The sequence below is a fragment of the Syngnathoides biaculeatus genome, chromosome 5 (genome assembly GCF_019802595.1).
Source record: "Syngnathoides biaculeatus isolate LvHL_M chromosome 5, ASM1980259v1, whole genome shotgun sequence".
Lineage (NCBI taxonomy): Eukaryota > Metazoa > Chordata > Actinopteri > Syngnathiformes > Syngnathidae > Syngnathoides > Syngnathoides biaculeatus.
Genome location: NC_084644.1, coordinates 14885744 through 14901182, shown reverse-complemented (window position 1 = coordinate 14901182; position 15439 = coordinate 14885744). Strand labels below are relative to the sequence as shown.

At 41.3% G+C, this 15439-nt stretch overlaps 1 protein-coding gene across 1 annotated transcript; it reads left to right on the top strand.

Moving 5' to 3' along the window:
- Positions 1–169: 169 nt before the first annotated feature.
- preb (prolactin regulatory element binding) lies at positions 170–14878 on the top strand. Its single transcript, XM_061820223.1, has 10 exons — positions 170–342; positions 1104–1293; positions 1396–1594; positions 1817–2061; positions 2162–2242; positions 2335–2462; positions 2572–2745; positions 7842–7914; positions 7989–8148; positions 10243–14878. The coding sequence occupies exons 2-10, from the start codon at positions 1159–1161 to the stop codon at positions 10335–10337; spliced, it is 1290 nt and encodes a 429-aa protein (XP_061676207.1). The 5' UTR covers positions 170–342; positions 1104–1158; the 3' UTR covers positions 10338–14878.
- Positions 14879–15439: the final 561 nt, after the last annotated feature.

Below are 15439 nucleotides of genomic sequence, written 5' to 3'. Positions count from 1 at the left end.
AACGAATTAATAATAATAATTAAAAAAGTATATATATATATATATATATTATATATATATATATATATATATATATATATATATATTTATTTATAAAAAAGTAATATTAGTAATAATAACAACAACAAAAAAGATTCGTTTTGTGCCAAGGTAAAGACGACAGTTTAGGTCGACGACAACCGCTGACGTGTTCGGGAACGTTTCGTCGCCTCGCGTTGATTCACGGACGCGTCGGCCATTTTACACAATACTTTCACCGAACTGGTCCCAATGAAATAATCGTCCGTAGCAGTTTATTCCCGATGAACGGAGTAAATGAGGAAGACGGAATCTTTAGCACAGGTAGGTGACCTGAAAGTCAATTGTCAAATATAACGGGTACGCTATCTGGAAGTCGTATTTGCGAGCCTTTATCGCTTCAACCATAATCCACATTGATTACGTATATTAGTTCTTCTTGAGATATGCCTCTAAAAGAAAATTGTCCTGCTTGTTTTATGCATACATTCACATTGACACAAAACCAGTGCTCATTTTGCCATTTGTGGTTTACAATAATTGAGCTGAATGGTTTTAATGCTTATACTGTACTGAATTAAATCTGGATAATTTAGTCAAGCGTCACGTACATGGACTATTTGTTTACAATGTCATTCTATCTATCTATCTATCTATCTATCTATCTATCTATCTATCTATCTATCTATCTATCTATCTATCTATCTATCTATCTATCTATCTATCTATCTATCGCTTACGCTCTCTCCTTCGTGTGTGTGTGTATATATACGTACACGCACACGTGTGTGTGTGTGTATATGTATATATATATATATATATATATATATATATATATATATATATGTCAATCACTTTGAAATAATGATAAACTAAATGGAAGCTAATTTATCTCATCTATTTTCTTTAATTTTCATGAGAGCATAATGAAAGGGTGCCTCTTGGGGCTTAATGTTGAACATGTTATTTTCTTTATTTTAAACTTATTTTGAGGCTTTGCAGTAGTGCTGCCTCCCGCGGGTGACACCCTCAAAGTTCAGAGGAGGTCAAACATTGAAAACCAATGCTCTTATTTTTTGTTACAGCTGTCCTTGAATGCAGAGCTTGTATGAAGAACTGTGACTGAATTGTCGGACAGCAATGGGCAAATGCAAGGTGCCAGATCTCTACAGAGCCCCTTTTCCCTTGTACTCCATAAAAGTTGACCCTAAAGCAGGGTTAGTGGTCTTAGCCGGAGGAGGAGGGTCATCCAATACTGGCATCAAGAATGGTGTGGTAAGCATAGTGGAAAAGATATGTACTGCATGAATGTTTAAAAACTGACTTGGGGAATGTAAAATGGTCAACAGATTCATGACGCACTTTTATGACTTACAGCATTTCCTGGATCTACAGTTGGTTGGGGAAAACCAGTACAGTGCCAGTTTGGTTCACTCACATGACACTGACACACGTGCCACCATGAATTTGGCCTTAGGTCAGGGTGTGATTGCTGCAGGTCAAGATGGAACATGCTCTTTGATGACATTTGAAGAGTGCACACAGAAAAGTGAAAGCAAGGCTGCTGCAAATGATGGTATGCAGTGCCATAATGACCCAAACTACCACTGTCCCCAGAGAAGAGAGTGTACCATCTTAGAATTATTTTTGATGGCGAAGATTAAGCTTTTGTCAGTCCTTCTTCACCTAAAGTACACAATGTTATGTTTTAGGGTGTTTAATTCATCATCTTAAAAATAATATGAGTCTTAACTGTTACCAATGCTGATGTCCTGCAAAGTCTGTATTTTCTGTGCAGAAAACAATGCGCAAAAAGGCTATGCCAGGCAGCGAGTTGGGAAAAGAAACATAGGTGGAAAGGATGATGCTGCTTTTTTTGGGTCTGATACAAAGGATGAGACGGCACACATCTATGTTACGAGACTGGCTGATCTGCAGTCAGATCTCAACCCTTTGGACCCACTCCAAAAAGTGGTCAGATTTAGTCATGACCTCAGCCTACTCCTTACAGGAGGCACAGATGGACACATCAGAGTCTGGGAGGTAAGCATTATAAATAAGTCATTTATGTAGTACTTTATGACTTGTATCCCATTGATTGCAACGTATGAATCAGTGAAATCCCAAATGAATTTTCCTTCAGTTTCCATCCTTGAAGAAAACGCTTGACTTCAAAGCACATGAAGGAGAGATTGAAGACCTGGATCTGAGCCCAGGAAACAAGGTTGTGCAGTAACACCTCATTCTCTTATGACACCAATGTGACCTTAAAGACATTACATTTACGCCTTTGTTACGATATATGTTTCTGTGCAGCACCTGGTTACTGTTGGCAGGGACTTTACTTGCAGAGTATGGCACCACAACCAGCAAGTTATGGGTCTTAAATGGTATGAAACCATTCCTCAGATATCTGAAAAGACGTATCGGTATATGGGTTGCAGGTAAATACAATAAAGTTTCTGTCTTCATCATCTTGGTGAAATCATTGTACCTGTACATGTCTATCATAAGGACAATGTTGCCTTAACATGCTTACGTTGTGCATTTCAGATTTGGGAAGGTAGAAGACCAAAAGGATGTACTGAGGCTATACACAGTTCAGATCCCTCATAAACGAGACCGAAAACCTCCACCTTGTTACCTCACCAAGTGGGATGGCAAGAGTTTCCTGCCCATGTTGACAGCTCCCTGTGGAGCAGAGGTCATCTCAAGCCTTGCTGTCAGGTAAAGTTCAAATTCAGCCAGAAATAGTTGGAGAATCCTACCGCATGAAGAAAAGTTGAAGGAGAAATTCAGTGCTTTGCATTAGCAGTATATCCATAGGTCATGTAATGTGTACCCTATTTTGACAATATGATGCTAAATCCTCTCTCATTTAATAGTATTTTGAGAAGATTTTTGTCGACAGTTACGAATTTTCAGGGGTGCTGCCATTTTCGCGAGTCACATGATGTACGTGGGTGTATGTGACGTGAACTGTGCCGTTCCAAATGCTCGATTACATGGGACACCATTATGCCCAGTGCTGATTTCTCTGATTTATCCTCATCTGATGAAGAAGTAGTAGAATCGGTTGATCGGGAAGACGGAAGAATACTTTCATCCAGATTTGAATCTATGGCTGTAATTAATGTTGAATTTTCGGATTATTCTTCAGGCGGAATGACGCAGAGTCTGACTACTCTGAGGCTTACGCACGACATAAGAGCGTAAACAAAGGCCCCCGGGAGCTCCAGGCCGGAAGCCGCGGATGGTTCTACAGACGGGAATGACACGGAGTCTGACAATCGAGTTAAGGCAGCGGGCTGCGAGGCGAGCTTTCAGGCGGTGGAGGCCTTTTGCCGAGCTTCGGTGGCGGTGGAGGCCTTTTGCCGAGCTTCGGTGGCGGTGGAGGCCTTTAGCCGAGCTTCGGTGGCGGTGGAGGCCTTTAGCCTAGATTCAGCGTCCAGGCCTAACTGTCTCCGCCGCCTGGAAGCCCGCTGCTGCCCGCTTTGTTAGCCCCGATTCCCGAAGCAAGGTTAAAGGCCTCCGCCGCCACCGAAGCTCGGCAAAAGGCCTCCGCCGCCTGAAAGCTCGGCTTGCGGCCCGCCGCCGGAACTCGGTCATCAGACTCCGCGTTATTCCCGTCCGAAGAACCATCCACGGCTGCTGGCCCGGAGTTCCCAGTGGCACTTATGTCTTGCGTAGGCCTCCGAGTAGTCACTCGGTCATTCTGCTCAAAGAACCATCCAAATATTCAACATTAATTGCAGCCACAGGTTCAAATCTGTATCGAAGTATTCCTCCATCTTCCTGATCAACCGATACTGCTATTTCTTCATCAGACGAGGATAAATCTGAGAAATTGTACAAAAATCATTAATAATCGTGCATGTGCTGATGTAGCGATAATATACATCAAGGGACATGCCACAGGACACGCTTGTCCCGGTCCCTGTAATTGTCAGAACAGAATCCCTCAACCAACTACAATAAATGCTCAATGATGGCATAACATTTTATTAATACTGTTGATAACATGTCTTAAATAAATAATTTAACTGTTTCACTTAAACTTTGTGGAGAAATGTTTTTTTTTTTTGGATTAAATATTTGTGAATAAAGCATTTGTGCATAGTGCAGTTTATCCTCTACATTACACATCCTTGTCAATGCAGCCCTATGGGGGCACAAGCCAGTGCAATTTGTAAGATGGTGGTGTGTGGGATGACTGGTAGCGGGTAGGAAGATTAAGAAGGCAAAGGTAGCACACAGAATCAGGTAGTGGAAGTTGAGAAAGGAAGAATGTTGTGTGGCTTTTCAGAAAGAGCTGAGACAGGCTCTAGATGGACAAGAAGAGCTCCCAGAAGACAGAGAGCCAGGCAGGAGACTACTTGGGGTGTCTTCTGGTAGGAAAGGGGAGAAGGAAACTTGGTGGTGGAACCCCAAAATACAGGTTCATTCAAAGAAAGAGATTAGCGTAGAAGAAGTGGGAAACGTAGAGGACTGAGGAGAGGCAAAAGGAATACATTGAAAAGCATCGGAGGGCAAAAGTAGAGGTGGCAAAGACTAAACAACAGGGATTTGATGACATGTACACCAGATTGGATACGAAAGAAGGAGAAAAGGATCTCTACAGGTTGGCCAGACAGAGGGATAGAGATGGGGAGGATGTGCAGCAAGTAAAGGTGATTAAGGATAGCAATGGAAATATGTTGACTGATGCCAGTAGTGTGCTAAGGTAGACGGGAAGAGTACTTTGAGAAGTTAATGAATAAAGAAAATGGGAGAGAAGAGTAGAAGAGGCAAGCGTGGGAAGGAAGTGGCAATGATTAGTCAGGGGGAAGTTAGAAAGGCACTGAACAAGATGAAAAATGGTATGACAGTTGGTCCTGATGGCATACCTGTGGAGTTATGGAAGCAATTTGGAGAGGTGGCTGTGGTGTTTTTGACCAACTTATTCAACAGAATACTAGCGGGCGAAAAGATGCCTGAAGAATGGAGGAAAAGTGTACGAGTTCCCATTTTTAAGAACAACGGTGATTTGCAGAGCTTTGGGAAGTATAGATGAATAAAGTTGATGAGCCGCGCAATGAAGTTATGAGAGAGTATTGGAGGCTACACTCAGGACATAAGTAAGGTTCTGCGAGCAACAGTATGGTTTCATCCCTAGAAAGAGTAACACAGAGCACTCTTTATTGGTGAGGAAAACAAAACAATTGTTGAAATCTTTTCAGATTTAATAAAAAAGAAAAGTTGAAATATCACGCGGCCATAAATATTCAGACCCTTGGCTAAGTATTTAGTAGAAGCACCCTTTTGAATTAAGTCATTTTGGGAATGATGCAGCAAGTTTTTCCACACCTTATTTTTGGGATCCTCTGCCATTTTCCTTGTAGATCCTCCATTTCTGTTACGATGGACAGGGAACATTGGTGGACAGCCATTTTCATGTCTCTCCAGAGATGCTCAGTTGAGTTTAAGTCAGGACTCTGGCTGGGCCATTCACAAACATTTATAGTTGTTGTGAAACCACTCCTTCCGCATTTTAGCTGTTTGCTTACAGTCATTGTCTTGTTGGAAGGTGAACCGTTGACCAAGTCTGAGTTCCTCAGCACTCTGGATAAAATTTTTGTCCAGGCTGTCTCTGTACTCAGCAGCATTCCTCTTTCCTTTGATTGCAACCATTCATCCTGTCCCGGGAGCTGAAAAACACCCCTACAGCATGATGCTGCCACCACCATGCTTCACAGTGATGATGATGAGCAGTGCCTGGTTTTCTTCGCACACACCGTAGAATTAAAGCCCAAAACATATCTTTGGTCTAATCAACCAGAGCGTCCTATTTGTCACCATCTCTGAATTCATTTTTTTTTTTTTAAAGCAAACTTCATGTGGGCTTTGATGTGTCTTGGAGTGAGGCTTCTGTTGGGCCACCCTGCCTAAAGCCCAGACTGGTGGACAGCAACAATCATGAGTGTCTTTCTAGAACTTTCTCCCAACTGCATCATTGGAGCTCAACCACAGTGATTGGGTTCTTCTTTACCTCTCCCACCAAGGCTCTTCTCCCTGATAGCTAAATTTGGCCAGATGGCCTACTTTAGAAAGGGTTTTGGTCATCCCAAATGCCTTCCATTTAAGGATTATAGAGGTCACTGTGCTCTGAGGAGCCTTAAGTGGAGCAAATTTCCTTTTTCAAGACCATGGCCAGTTCTGTGCCTTGCCACTGTTCTGTCCCTGTCCCTCTTCTGCCACTTCCTTTGCTTTCTTGCTTCACTGTTGGGACTGTATTGGACAAGTGATGAGGTGGATTTCTTCACACATACCCATTAGAATAAAGGCCTTAAAGTTCAATCTTGGTCTCATCACACCAAGAGACAATTACTGTATATCTCACCATCTTGGAGTCCTTTGTTTTTGTGTTTTAATCAGAAATCATGTGGACTTATATATGTTTTGCACTGAGGAGAGGCTTCCCTAGGCCACTGTGCCATAAAGCCCCGACTTCTAGAGGGCTGCAGTGATAATTGACTTTCCAGAACTCTTTTTTTCCATCTCCAGGTTGTAGTCCTGGAGCTCAGCCACTGGCATCTTTGGGTTTTTCTTTACCTCTCACCGAGGCTCTTCTACCCCGATTGCTAAGTTTGGCCAGACGCCCGCTCTAAAAGGGTTCTGGTCATCACAAATGTCTTCAATTTAAAGATTATGGAGGCCAGTGTGCTCTTAAGAACCTGAAGCGCAGCAGAATTTTCATTTATTTATTTTTTGTAACCTTGGGCGGATCTGTGTCTTCACACAATTCTGTCTTCATGAACTTAATGCTTTTGACCTCATGATTCTCATTTGCTCTGAAATGCCCTGTGAGCTGTAATGTTTGAGGTAGACAGGTGGGAGGCTTTCCTAATCAAGTCCAATCATTATAATAAAAGGGAATTCGACTGGTTTGCATTAGTAATGTAGCCAATAGGTCATGTAATATGTACTCTGTATTGACAATGTGATGTTAAATCATCTGTGATTTAAGTGTTTTTGAGAAGATTTTTATCGACAATTCGGAGTTTGGGTGCTGCCATTTTCGCGAGTCACATGACCTACGTGGGTGGATGTGAGGTGTTACGTGCCGTTCCAAACGCCCGATTACATGAGACACCATTTTGCCCACGCTGATTTCTCGGATTTATACTCATCTGATGAAGAAATACCTGTATCGGTTGATCGGTAAGACGGAGGAACACTTGCATACAGATTTAAACCTGTGGCTTTGTAGCGAAAATGGCAGCACCCCTGAAAATTTTTAATTATCAATTTAAAAATTCTCAAAACACTATAAATGAGAGAGGATTTAACATCACATTGTCAAGATAGAGTACATATTAGATGACCTATTGGAAACATTGTTAATGCAAACCACTGGAATTCCCCCTTAAACACGACTGGGCTTCAGTGAAGGTGTAGAACCCTCTCAGGAATTATCAGAAAAAACAGACAGCACCTGAGTTAAATTGTAATTACAAATGTATAAATAGAGATTATAAATGGGTTGAATACTAATGGCTGTGTGATATTTCATTTTTCTTTTTCAATAAAACTCCCAAAATTTTGAAAATTCCATTTTTTTTTGTCAATATGGGGTGCTGTATGGACATTATTGAGAGAGAAAGTTAAATGATTTTAGCAAATGGCTGCAAGATAACAGACTGAAGCATTTAAGGGGGCCTGAATACTTTCCATAACTGCTGTACAGCACACACTTCCTCCAACCAACACTTAATGCCTTCAGGATGCTTTTTCAATGCTCCGCTGCACGTTAATAATTTTTCCTCCTTGTTAATCCTGGACAGTGATTCTGGAACATTTCTTGGACTGGGATCTGTAACAGGATCAGTTGCTATCTACGTTGCTTTCTCCCTTCAGGTACCAACATTGTTGAATGACTTAATCAAGTGAAGTGTTCTGTTAATAACATTTGCGTTTGTGCACATCTATAGAGGTTGTATTATGTGAAGGAGTCTCATGGAATTGTTGTGACAGACCTGGCTTTTCTCCCTGACACATTCAAAGGCCAAAATATCAAAGGAAACAATGAAACAGCCATGTTTAGTGTGGCTGTCGACAGTCGCTGTCAAATACACGCTGTCCACAACCGAAGTAAGTAAAGCACTATCATTACGTTATTACAATACAAGGCTCCCTCAATATTTGCGAGGGTTAAATTACATTACACCCCACCCCTCCGTGAGTCCTGAAAATCCGCTACTAATGGACCCAATATTAAAATGCCTGTGGATATTTACCGTATATTCGCGACCACAAGATGAACATAAGTCTTACATTTTCTTAAAAATGGACAGTGTTCCTTACATGTTCACTGAGTTCCAAAATCTGTAAATTTTTTCATGTGACTACTTCATTAATGTACAACCAAACACGCTACTTAAATAGATAGCATGCATGCGAATTCGGACTTGTGTTAGCATGCATGTATGCTACCACATGGTCAGGCTCACGGCGCAGTCACTGACCTAAAAAAATAGACAGGATAGCGGATACACATCGAGCGGTGTGTTGATTGGTTGTAGCCAGTTGGCCGCCATCTTGATACTCCCAAAACGTCTGGAGGACATGGTTTACAGGTTGCATTATGGCAGTGTTTTTCTCAAAGTTTGGCATGTAGAATTAAAACTGGTCATGTGAGCTTGACATTTTTTCAGTTCTGGTAACATGAAAGATTTTTAATTCGACTTGGTAAGCCAAAAAAGGCTAAGTGCAAAGGAAAGACATAACACCGTGACAAGAAACCTTGCATATTACCTAGGGCCCGATTTCTGTGATATGTCAACTTTTCCCAAAATACGCTATGAAGCACTATCATCATAACATATCAAAAAACTAAGCATTTTGTCATAAAAACATAAAATTTCAAGTCAATCAGTTAGATATATTTTTGGAAAGAAGGACTTGGAATGGGAAAATACATGCTAAACGCATTGTTCATTTGTTGTCTCTGCGACATCCTATTCCAGACAGAAAATTTAAACGCGTTTCCTCGTATTTGAAAATTAAAATTAAATGTGCAGAGTTCTGTACTGTGAAATTCATCAAAAATTTTACAGAAAATGTGTTTTCTTGCTTATCCACTGATGAAGTTTAGGAAAATATTTACATCGCTTTTTCGCAAAAAACTGTCGGCCTATAAAGGTGAAGCAGAGCGTTAACAGTGAACAGCAACAACCTTGAACAAAACTTTGTTTAAGTGAATTAAGATCATCAGAAAATAAAAAACCCTTTACAAACAAACTTAAACAGTGTCAAAGTAAAGCTTTCCAATTTACCTGTGGAATGTTTTCTCACAGCCACGAAACTGGCATAGTTGTTTTGGGATTATCAAGATGGCGGATATTTGCTTTTGGCGACTCCAGTTTTGGTGGCCAATGAGCCATCCAGTCTTTTTTAAAAAATTTTTATTTTTAGATCAGTGGGCGCAGTGAGGAACAATTACAATTTGGAACACTCCCAGCATGCTTTGAGTGCTCCCAGGATGCTTTGCAACACTACTAAGGATATAAATGTTTAAAGTGCATGTTTTGTCAATTATTTCTTCAGTCACCGTTTTATCTGTTATTCGCTAGTTTATGCTATTCTGTTTGCTTTGATGTGATAATTTTAGTTTTGATGCGATACCTTGAGTGTGGACATGTTGAGTAATGACTTGCCTACACTGTTAGTTTGTAAAGCTTCTTCATCTTACAAATGTAGAATTTAAATTGCTTCTCACTGCCTTGTGAGCGCCATCATATGGTAGCTTTTATGCAGGCTGAAATAGAAGCTGGCATGTATGCTAACAATTTTTAAGCGCATGTCAAATCAAAATCAAAACCCTTTGTCATTATATGACTGTGCATATGAGATAACAAGGATGTCTCCACAAGGTGCTTGAACCAATCAAATAAAATAGCGGAACATCTTAAATTTGAGGTAAAATAACTTAGATGTGTTAGGTTGTACTTCATTGGAGTTGTCACACAACAATGTTTACAGATTTTGTAACTTTATGTGCACACAAGCCACACGTTACAAAGTGACCCATTTAATAAAAGTCTAACTTATTGTCATGAAAATATGTTATATTATGGGGGGAGGAGAACAACTTTGAGAGAAAAATCCACAAATATGCAGGGCCATGAATGGCCTTAACCAAATGGCAATAACTTACCCATGTCTTTTTTTGTGTGCTGTCTTCAGGAACATTACCCTTGTGGCTGATGCTGTTCTCCTGTGCCCTTGCCGTGGTGGGAATTGTTCTGCTCATCCAGCATCTCTTTCCAGGCTTTCTTTGAATATTTCAGCATTCTCACAAATTATTCATTGAGGAGCACGAACACATTTTGCAGTCTTCAGTCCATCCAACACATCCAAACCACTGATCTTAAACCGTTTTTTATAGTGCCCTAACATTTTTCCCTATGCACCTTACTCAGGGTTGTTCATCTCAGATGTTAGCACAACATGGATGATCAAAATGGGATTTTAATTGACCCCTCTGTACAGGGCACTTAACCACGCCTCCTGAAGTGACGTCACGTCACGTGCGCCTACGTCAGACAAATTAGCAAAAAGGCCGGGACAGCAAGAAAAGAATAGAGCGAAACTGTCCGATTTACCGGCTGATTTCTCACTCGCATTCTTAGCTAACAGTGAAATATCGTTGAAAAGCAGACAGCAGGGCTTCAAGTATTTCAGCGAGGGGTATTTCAATGGTATTTACATGCATGTCGACGGAGAAACCATTGGTATTAGCGCGAGATCTTTCCAGAGTCAAAGGAAGACCGAGAAGTCACTTAATATAATATATTATAACCCAAAGACGAATTTGTAATTGAGAGTTTCCTATTTTCGTGTTACATATCACACTTGTGTGCAGAATCTATATGTATCTGTATAGCCGTTTGTGAACCGCCGTATGAAGGAAAAAAAGAAGGCAAGGCTTGATTTACGAGTTGTTTCTCTCGTTTTCTTTGTGTAACGTCACGCGCTCCCCTCAATAATTATTCTTGAATTAGTGCCGAACCTACGTAAGTCCCGACCGAGTACGACAATCACTACTTTAGTGTCCTCAAACATCCTTCCTTCAGTCTTGGTGTGTCGGTGCCCGTCGAAGGCTTTTAGGACTGCTAGTCCGGTTTAGCTTAGCTCATTACCGGCGAACAAAGGGACACGTTTGTGCAGTCAGATCATCGCAAAATATCGCTCAACACAGATCAAGTGTGTCAATCATTCACACTTAGCTATGTTATGCAAGCGAAGAACTGCTAATTCATTTATATGAGACATGTATTGAAAATCAAATATAGGGCATACCTTCGTGCAAACAAGCAAAGTCCGGATAAGCTTGGCTCGGGAGCGCCGAACAGAGACACGTTTGTGCAGTCAGATCATCGCAAAATATCGCTCACAGATCAAGTGTGTCAATCATTCACACTTAGCTATGTTACGCAAGCGAAGAACTGCTAATTCATTTATATGAGACATGTATTGAAAATCAAATATAGGGCTTACCTTCGTGCAAACATATCTGTTCCAGTTGATGGATTCAGTTGATCATGCGGTCTTCCACAAAGTTTGATCCATCGAAGACATTTTTCGTACTTGGTCTTCTGTTCCGGTTGATTTTAGATGGATTCAGGTGATGATGCGGTCTTCCACAAAGTTTGATCCATCGAAGACATTTTTCGTACTGAGTCTTCGGTTTTGGAAAGGGTACTTTCACCAACTAGCCTTTCAGGATACCTGTCGTCACTATTATAAAGTCCGTGACTACACCTCTTAACCATATCTATTGTTAAAGAACCCAAATACGCGATAAAACGCTAACAAAAGCTATACTGGACCATACAACGTTGTCTGAGGAAACTGCGGGTCCAAAAAAGGGACGTGGTTTATGTAGATCTCTGGCCTCTGATTGGTCAGCGACGCGGACGGCGCAATTTCTACGGAGGGGTCAATTCTTTTGATTTTTATCAGTGATGACATTTCTTGGGAGTTATGTTGAAAGCCACATTTAATCTTGAATGCTCAAAGTATGGGAACCTCTTGAAAGAATATTTAAGGATCCGTGCAACTGTATGAATGATTGACACAGACAATGATGTCTTGAGATACGAGCGACCCGACTTCAATTTTTTTTGCTTTAACTTGGAAAACGATCACTGTCTGGTGGCAGTAAATTCAATTGAGCTCACGTCACAATAAGCTGTATCTTGGTAAACTGTGCAATCCATATCAAAAGAGGCTTCAAGCTGTGAAAGGTCAGAGAACAAAGATGTAAAACATTTCTTAACTCAAACACTCTTTTAGAAACCACATTCCATTTCGATGTGATTATAGAGCAGATACAGTGGGCATGGAAAATATTCAGAACCCCTTTTACTGTTTTGCGGCCATTTAAAATATAAGTTCATTTTTCCCTCAATTTATACAGAGTACCCCATATTGGCAGAAAAAAAGGAATTGTTAGTTTTTTGCAGGTTAATTAAAAAAGAAAAACTGAAATACCACACAGTCACGAGTATTCAGAAGCTTTGCTGTGACACTCATATTTAACCTGGGTGATGTCCATTTCTTACGATCATCCTTAAAATAGTTCTACACCTTCATTGGATTCCACCTGTGTTTTGATTATACTCATTATAGTCATTGGACTTTATTAGGAAAGCTACACACCTGTCTATATAAGACCTTACAGTTCACAGTGCATGTCAAAGCAAATGAGCATCATGAGGTCAAAGGAACTGCCAGAAGAGCTCAAGGACAGAATTGTGGCAAGGCACAGATCTGGCCAAGGTTATGAAGAAAAAAAAATCTGCTACACTTCAGGTTCCTAAGAACACAGTGGCCTCCTTAATCCTTAAATTGAAGACATTTGGGATAACCAGAACCCTTTCTAGAGCCGGGTTAACTGGCCAAACTTGCCAATTGGGGAGAAAAGCCGTAGTGAGAGAAGTAAAAAAGAATTCAAGGATCATTGTGGTTGAGCTCCAGTGATGCAGAGGGGAGAAAGTTCTGGAAAGTTAACCATCACTTCAGCTCTCCACCAGTCTTTATGGCAGCGTGACCCGACAATCCTCACTTGCAGTGGAAGTGGTCCCCCTCTTTTGTTAGTGATTGTCCGGTGTGACGGTCTGAGCGCTCCGACGTGCTGAAAAGTCCTTGTGATTAATGCACATGTGTTAACTAACAGGGGAACTCTGGGTATGTAGCAAACGCTTACTGGAACATCTGGTCTCACAGTTCCCCTTCTTCTACATAGAGGGTCCTAACATATGTTATAACCTAACCTTAAAACAAAATTGATAAAGGATATACACCTATATGTACGTTCACTGTGTTCGTCTTTCTGAGACGTCCATTGTGAACATGAACACTCGGCGACAAGTTGTTGAATGGCACATGTTGAAGCATGGATGAGGATGTTTTAGAATGGCCGGAAGTTTAGAAAATATACGCGCATGCATGTATGTTAATGCGCATTACTCACAAAGAGACTTTTCAGCACCGGGAGCGCACAGACCGTCACACTGGCCTGATAGGCCTGACCTGCAGGACCCTGTCCCTCAAGGATTCACTTGGCACACACCCACGCTATTCACACTACATATTTTGTTTCACATCACATCTGAGCACACACTCACGCTATTCACTCTACATGTTTTTTTTTCACATCAGATTTGGGCACATAATGTCAAAGGACTCCTGGGGTCTGACGCGGTGTTAGGGGGCTTTGAATGTTGGACCGGGTCCCAGTATGTTTGTGCTGTTTCCTGTTCTGAGCGCTCTGCTCCTCAGCTCTGCCTGCCACTCAGCTCTGCCTGCCCCTCTGGATTTTAAATGTTCTACACACATTCAACCCCCTTTTTCTTTTAGATGTACCACATACCCCCATCTCGGGGGGGGGGGGGGGGTTTGGCTGTTAAGAAGTTGTGCGTGGCACTCGTGCCTTCCACCCTGTCGGGGGGCTTATTCATGCTGTAGGGCCAATGTACGCCCATACCATGGTAACGGTGGGGAGGTGGGTTTTCCACTTAGCTGCATGGTGTCGCTCCTGAGGCTGGGTCTCCCGGGTTGGATAGCTGCTGCATGAATGCTCCCCTTTCATGGCCCCTGGCTGCTCTCTGGGTTTCGTCATTATCTTGTCGGATGCTGCTATTGCCCCCCTTCCTGTTCCAACAAATCAGGGATTTTCTCTCTTGCTGGACTGGGATTGGCCGCATTATGGGCCCCGCGGGTTGTGGGTGAGGGGTGAGCCGTCTCGTCGACATACAGGGCTGCTCTCGGGTGGACCCCTGATCCCGATTTCTATTCTCGATTGATTTGGTGAAGTCCATCGCCTCCGTGTTGCGGACACAGCAATTATACTTCACTTTTTTTTTTTTTTTGCATTCACAATGGTTTAAATTAATGTACGTGTCCTAAGGAGCACACACCCCTAGGATTCCGTCACTGGGTGTGGGACTACTCACTCATTGTAATAAAGAATTCATGTGTCCATGAAGAGTGTATGTATCACCCCACTTAAGTTTTCGTTCTATCGACCTCTGTAATTTGTCAGTCCCACCGCATTCCAGTTAAATAGCTGGGTTCATGATTCTTGTCTTTCATTCTGCTTCTCCTGTCTGTGTCCTGTTCTTCCTTCACAGGGTGTAGCGCTACAACCTCAAGAAACATCACTTTTTTTTCTTTGTTGTAAATAGGGAATGATTTAATTTTCTCATTCTCTGCACTGTTGGTGTATTGTTTTTGTCTTTTTGTCACTCATCCCTTGAGAAGTATTGTTTGTTCAACTGATTGACTCTGATCCTCAATAAAACTTTTAATTAAAATACCAAGAAATCACAGAAGACGCTCAGAAAACTCCACTATAACACAATAAAACTGTTCCCAAAGAGGGGATGCAGTCTCCAATCTGCTTGATCTAACAGCCGAACAGGACACACACAAAGTGTGTACAACAATGATGTAAAAAATGGAACTTAAACAATTCTAGAAAATGGCTGCAATATAACCATGTGAAAAATTTAACGGAGTTGGAATACTTTATTTTCCCACTATATGTATATTCCATACACTAGGGGGAAGCATAGATCAAGTCGTACAGTCTGTCAAGGGCTGGTTCATGGATTTGCATGTAACCTTTATACAATGTAAAACTATATTGGATTGCTGAATCCGAAGGAAAAAAAAGAAAACTATTGTTGAAAGTTTTATTCACTATATTATTTGGGGTTGCATAGTGTCAGACATTTATACACTTGCTGTTACAAATACTGTCATTAATTAACCCATTTAAATTATAACGGATTTCATACAATCCAACTGCTAAAACATGTACATATGTGAATACAATTTTAGATTAAGCCAAATTATACCTTTTTTTGTGCAGGAA

Excerpts from the sequence above, each read along its gene's own strand:
- preb (XM_061820223.1), top strand. The coding sequence starts at position 1,159 with ATGGGCAAATGCAAGGTGCCAGATCTCTACAGAGCCCCTTTTCCCTTG. Across the intron at positions 1,595-1,816 it reads CAAGGCTGCTGCAAATGATG|AAAACAATGCGCAAAAAGGC; the intron begins GTATGCAGTGCC and ends TTTTCTGTGCAG. Across the intron at positions 2,746-7,841 it reads ATCTCAAGCCTTGCTGTCAG|TGATTCTGGAACATTTCTTG; the intron begins GTAAAGTTCAAA and ends AATCCTGGACAG.